At 35.7% G+C, this 6,435-nt stretch overlaps 1 protein-coding gene across 1 annotated transcript; it reads right to left on the bottom strand.

Annotated features, from left to right (window-relative positions):
* Window positions 1–2,771: 2,771 nt before the first annotated feature.
* LOC133329812 (organic cation transporter-like protein) lies at window positions 2,772–5,470 on the bottom strand. Its single transcript, XM_061538276.1, has 6 exons — window positions 4,461–5,470; window positions 4,236–4,390; window positions 4,004–4,172; window positions 3,844–3,916; window positions 3,394–3,787; window positions 2,772–3,334 (listed from the first exon to the last, which is right to left on the bottom strand). The coding sequence occupies exons 1-6, from the start codon at window positions 4,991–4,993 to the stop codon at window positions 2,811–2,813; spliced, it is 1,848 nt and encodes a 615-aa protein (XP_061394260.1). The 5' UTR covers window positions 4,994–5,470; the 3' UTR covers window positions 2,772–2,810.
* Window positions 5,471–6,435: the final 965 nt, after the last annotated feature.

The raw sequence follows: 6,435 nt of genomic DNA, 5'->3' as shown, positions 1-6,435 counted from the left end.
AGTTCGTTGCAACAAAATTTTGCGGGAAATACTGCCAAGTGCATTAAGAATGTAAAAAACGCATCTTATGTGCTATATTTTTAACAAATAAAGAATAATTGTTATTACTAAAGTGTTGTGAAATATCGAATTTAATGAATTTGTAAAAAAATATGTTTGGAAATAACGAAAACACAAAGATATCCGCATGAATATGAAATCACTTGTAGAAATGTGCCGGTTAGTGAGTGTTCGCATAAGTGTTAGTGTTGTTTTTTTTTGTCAGAGAGATGATTATCAACGGGAGAATGACAGTACATTCCAATTAGACAAAATGGAAGAGAATATGGTGTATTCCTACAATAACCATAACGGTAAGTGTCAATTGTTGTTTGAACATTTTAAATGTATGTTATTAAAATATTTGAAGCGATTTAAATAAAAGAAAATAAAAAAAATAAATTTTATCTATTATTATTAAAGGAAAAAAAACTAATCTATTCTTTGACAATTTTTAATTTTCTGTGAATTGTGTATCAAATTGGATACCCATTAAAAAAAATACTCTTTGTGTCGAAGGTATTAAAAAGAGTGGACCAGTATAGCCCATCTTCAAATTTAACATAGGGTTGGGCTTAACTCTACTTTAGTAAACACGATCAGTTTTTTTGTCTAGGGGAAGGTATTTTTAACTTTATTCATACAAACTTTTAAAGGTTTCTATTGAATTTTGGGAGCTACAGTTAAAAAGCTGATTTTTATACCCTTCACCACACTGTGTGTACAATGTATTATGTATTTGTGCATATGTTTCTAACAGGCAAAAGGAAACGAGATAGACACAGGGTTCCTTTTGTGAATATGCATAGAACCAATTTCTGAGCAGATTGCATGTCCGTCCGTTCGTCTGTCCATGTTAAATTGTAAACAAAATACAGGTCGCATTTTTTATTCGAATTGGATGAAATTTGGCACAGCTATTTGTTTGGCCCAAGGACGAACCATATTGAAATGGGAAAAAATCGTTTCGATGTATATCCCATATATACTTTCGTCCGATTTAAGGTAAATGGTATATATATATATATCTTTCAATTTCCTCAATTTTTGGCATAGCTTACTAGATTAAGTCTAGAATAGTGTATCTTAAATTTCGTGAAAATTGGTTCAGATTTAGCTCTCATATATATTTTCGTCCGATTTTATGTAGATAGTGCACCAAAGTCCCTATATCCTTCGATTTGCACGAAATTTGGCATAGCGTACTGAATTGAGTCTAGAATATTGAGTGGTGAGTTTCGAGAATATCGGTTCAGATTTAGATATAGCTCCCATATATATTTTCGTCCGATTTAATATAATCGGTGCACCAAAGTCCTTATATATCCTTCGATTTTTACGAAATTTGGCATAGCGCACTGAATGAAGTCTACAACAATGTGTGTGGTTCAGATTTAAATATAGCACCCATATATATTTTCGCCCGATTTTATGTAAATGATGCACCAACGTCGGAATTTTGAAGACTTTCATAATAACAAAAAACACAATTTTTTTCTTTCTTCGCAAAAAATAACAATTTAAAATTTTTTTATTTATTTTTAATTAATTAACAATATTCGTCTAGGTATATTTTGTGTTTAAGTGTAATATACATTTGAATTTTTTTTGTAATTCAAAATAAGGATTTCATTATTTTAAACGAGCGTCTTTTTTTGGTTTAAGTTTTACTTTTGTTTTATTAACCATAGATAGTGGGTATGTATGTGTGTGTTTGTTGTATAAAGAATTGAACAAATATTCATGTTTTTTACATTGGTTTTTGTTTTTACAAATTAACTAAACTACTTAAAGTAAAGTATGTAATAATAAAGATAATGACAAACTAATATGGATGTTTTAAAGAAAAAATTTAAAACAGTAACATAAAATATTTTTAAAACAAATATCTAAAAAGTATTGGTTGAAAGTGTTCATGTTGTCGTTGCTGATTGAAAGTAACTTAACTGAAAAGAAAATCAAATATTTGGCTTCCCTAAAAATCAATGTTAGAAGTCTATACATTTTTGATTTTTTGTATATTTTCCTCTTGAATGACTGATGGATGATTTGAAAGTTTAAAAATTATTTGCATATTAATTGACAAAGCATTCTCTATAAGATTATAAGGATATTTAGCATAACTAAGTAGATTTTATGTTTTTTTTTATGGAATTTTAGGACGGTAGATTTTTTTTGAATTGTAATATATAAAGTAGTTTATATGGAATTTAGAATTGTTGAATAGACTAATTTTGAATTACAACTGAAAATATAGTAGTTGTGAACTGATATAAAGAAATTTTGAAATCCTGGTATCCTCATTTAATTCGTAGCAATTCAGAATATTGGAAGTTAATCTAATGGAACTTAAGGACATATTTATATGTATATAAATTTAAAAAGGAATTCAATATAAATAATTCCATTGTATTTCCCTATCACTACTAATTCCTCATTTCCCAAACAATTATGAAAAAATATTCTCTCTATTTCAGTTTTTTATAATTCCTATAGTTTGTGTTTTGTTTTTGAACTTCGTTGACTTTCATCATCATCATTTTCATTATCATCAGCTACCTTTTGATTTTTTAATTCTCTCTTCGTCTATAATTAGTAAAATGTGGATAGGGGGTAGGGAAGAAATTGCTTTTCATTTAGTTTAGACTTTTTTTTGGGATGAATTTCGAAGGTTGTCTTAATTTGTTGTGCGCTAGTTGTAGTTGGTTTTGTTCTTCTGGTTCTTCGTCACCTTCTAAATTCGAGTCTAAAACACTCGAGATTCCATAGAATTATGCTGGCGGTAAGCTTGTATTTGTCGTGATGCCATCCTCAAGACTCTTGGTCGTCCAAATACCAGGCATCATTGGTGGAGGTAGATTCGATTTATTTAATTTACTGCTAATACTACTAAATATGGGTCCCTGGGAGAAGGCTTTGTTATCGATGCCACCATCCAGCTGGGCATTGTTGAGCTGTGTGGCCGTGGCCATGTTATGCATGGCCTGTGATGATCTCTTCTTGGGTATTGTGCGTGGACTAGAGATTAGGGAACTGAGCAGGCCACCAACAATGGCCAATGAGGCAAAGGCTGTTTGGGGAATCAGCTGGCCAAAGACGACAGTGGATCCAATGAAGGGAGCCCCCAACAGCCAGAAACGGGCCCAGCAAATTGTGGAAAAGGCGCAGATTTTTTTCTTTTCATTGCTCACCAACTCCACGGTGCAGGTAGTCAATATGGCCAAGGTGCAGGATATTGCTATTTTCGATATCATGGCTGTTAGCATGAGTAAGGCGACGCGTGCATTGAAGGGAACTGCAAAAATATCCAAAAATTACATCATGTTCTATAATCTAAATAATACTGCATAGTACACTTACTATCATGTGGCACCCACCATGCCGTATAGGCAATACAACCCGCCAAAACATTAAACACCCCAGTCAATTGCCATTTACGCTTTGTTTTCAAAATAAGAAATAGACCAATAAAGGTGCCGATGATTTCTGAAATACCGGCTATCACAGTGTTAACTTCTAAATGTTCCCGGCTAAAGGAACGAATATTCAGCAGCATGCCATAGTAGACGACAATGTAGATGGACCAACACAAATGGACACATATCATGTGGCGTACCGCCTTTTCGCCCTTCCACAGTGACCACCAACCAGCTGGCGGTGGGGCATCCATGGCCGTCTGGGCCTGCAACTCTAATTGTTGATCGATGTCATGGGGAAGACTGTGGCGTGTGCCATTGTATTCGGCGCACTAGGGGATACGCAAGGGAATAAGTTTTGCAAAAATTCGAAATGAGGCATACTTACATCTATTAAAATTTGTTTGGCCTCCATAACTCTACCTCTAGCCACCATCCATCTGGGAGAATCGGGAATCCATCTGTAAAACAAACGAAAAATTCGTTTTCATTCAAAGAATTTTCAAAATATAATTTGTTCTGTGTAAAGTATAACGATCTCCCCTTACCTCCACAAGTAAATGAGTATCACAGTGGGCCATGAAATGGCCATATATAAATAAGTCCAACTATCGAAGAAACTTGCCACACCGGGCAACAATATAACTCCAATTGACCAGAACTGCTCAAACAAAGTGGAGACACAGGTTTTGTATGTTCCACCTGTAATATCGGCCACTGCAAAAGGGATACAAATTATGATATTGCACTTATTTCCTCTTTACATCGTGGTTTACTTACTTATCATTCCGCCCGCCGTGTACATTTGGGCACAACAAACAGCCGAGAGACAACGGAAGAAAACATGCAGCTCATAGGAGGAGACGTGACCCGTTAAATTGCCACACAATATTTGGGTTATCATGCCGAACAGCATTATATTTCGCGGACTGAAACTGTTTTCAAAAAAAGATGATTTTCAATTTCATTTGTATAAATTCAAGTAGATCTAATGGGGATACTCACTATTTCAGCAAATGATTTGCCAATATGCCGCCCGACAGCACCCCAAACAAATGGAAGAATTGCGTTACCGACACCAAAATATCACGCGAACACACCAAATCATATTGCGTTATAACCGAATGATATTCCGCCTCGTGTTGAAACTCCTTACAGGGAATAACGTCGGACTTTATCGATTCGGGCTCCAGCCAAACTTTCGGCTCATCCTCCTGATGGGCATAGTTAAAGTAATGATGAGCATGTTCCTGAGCATCTTTGTAGACATTACAAAAGTCGATGGCAAATTCTTGATCATGGGACTCTTCTTTTTGCGGATGTGAAACTTTGATCCAGGCCGTTTGATTTTTGGCGCCAATTGTGGGTGGTGGCTTACAAAAGAATTCACCGTGTCTGGGTGCCGGCGCCGTAAAAATAATACAAGCCATAAACCATGAGGAGGGGATTTTACATAAAAATATTAGCAGAACTGTGCGCAGCTGCCATCTACCCCATTCGCCGGTGACGCGACCCACTGCATCGACTTTGGTATCCATTTTACACGACTGCCGGGGTGCCTTACCTTCCAAATTGTAGAACGAATCCTTCGGATAGAGATTATAGTTGTGCGAATGTTTGCGTGAGGGAGATTTTGAATACAGTTGGCGGGAGTGTCTACGTGTATCGAGACTATAATTGGAATCGGTTCGGCTGCGAAATCTTCTAAGGTTGGGTTGGGAATTCCTTCGTCGACATTGTTCTTCGCTGATGCCCAACAGAGATTGAATCGGGTGGGTGATGCTTTCTATGCTAAGCTTTCGTCGGCTACCGCTACTGGGTAGCAAATTTGGTATGGAGAAACGTTTGCGACTCGGATACTGGGGTGAGGGTGTATAATCGGAGGGTGTGGCGGGTAATTCGGGTATTAATAAAGGTGATATGTTTCTTGAGGTATTAAATTGACCAGTTGTTGTAATAAGGGTGGGCGGGGTTACGGTTGGAGTGGTGGGTGATGGTGTGCTATTATTTGTTGCTGTTGTTGTGGTCGCCGTCGTCTGTTCGCGAACGAAATTCTCTCTGGGCGAAGGCAATAGAGGCGATTCAGCCTGAAAAGGATAAAAAAGTATTTTTTATTAGAATTTGTTATAAAAAAATGAATTTGATTGAGTACTATTATAAAAAAATTCCATCTTTGAATAAATGGGGATTCTATGTTAAATCTTCAATTTCAAGGTTATCTATTGAAATTCTATATAGAAACTTCAATTCACCCTGGCTGGATTGGATTTTGGGTAGTAAAACTTCTTTTCGTCTTAGCTGAATTGGGTTTTATATAAGAAACCTTTTGTTTAGACTTGCTGAATAAGATTTTCTGTAGAAAATCTTCAATTCAGCCTAGCCGAATTAGTTTTTTGTAAGAAAACTTTAATTTAGACTGCCTGAATTATGTTTTCTTTAGGAAAACTTCAAATCAGCCTGGCTGAATTAGGTTTTTCTGTAGAAAAACATCAATTCAGCCTGGCTGAATTAGGTTTTTCTTTAGTAAAACTTCAATTCAGCCTGGCTGCATTAGGTTTTCTTTAGGGAAACTTCAAATCAGCCTGGCTGAATTAGGGTTTTCTGTAGAAAAACATCAATTCAGTCCGGCTGAATTAGGTTTTCTGTAGGAAAACTTCAATTCATCCTGGCTGAATTAGGTTTTCTCTAGGAAAACTTCAATTCAGCGTGGCTGAATTAGGTTTTCTTTAAGAAAACATAAATTTTGACTGGCTGCATTAGGGTTCTCTAAGAAAACTTCAATTCAGCCTGGCTGAATTAGGTTTTCGCTAGGAAAATTTCAATTCAGTCTGGCTGAATTAGGTTTTCATAAAGGAAACTTCAATTCAATCTGGCTGAATTAGGTTTATTTTTGGAAAACATAAATTTTTTTCTGTAGTACTGGCTGCATTAGGTTTTCTGTTCAGGTTTGCTGAATTAGGTTTTCTGTGAGAAAACTTCA

Source organism: Musca vetustissima, unplaced genomic scaffold (genome assembly GCF_032173495.1).
Source record: "Musca vetustissima isolate MV318-11 ecotype Yass unplaced genomic scaffold, APGP_CSIRO_Mvet_v1 utg8130, whole genome shotgun sequence".
Lineage (NCBI taxonomy): Eukaryota > Metazoa > Arthropoda > Insecta > Diptera > Muscidae > Musca > Musca vetustissima.
The sequence above is the reverse complement of the archived record's forward strand: the minus strand, read 5'-3'. Positions and strand labels throughout refer to the sequence as shown.

Coding starts and splice junctions, on each gene's coding strand:
- LOC133329812 (XM_061538276.1), bottom strand. CDS start 4,993: ATGGATACCAAAGTCGATGCAGTGGGTCGCGTCACCGGCGAATGGGGT. Junction 3,917..4,003: donor ATACTCATTTACTTGTGGAG/GTAAGGGGAGAT, acceptor TTTGTTTTACAG/ATGGATTCCCGATTCTCCCA. Junction 3,335..3,393: donor GGTGCCACATGATAGTAAGT/GTACTATGCAGT, acceptor ATATTTTTGCAG/TTCCCTTCAATGCACGCGTC.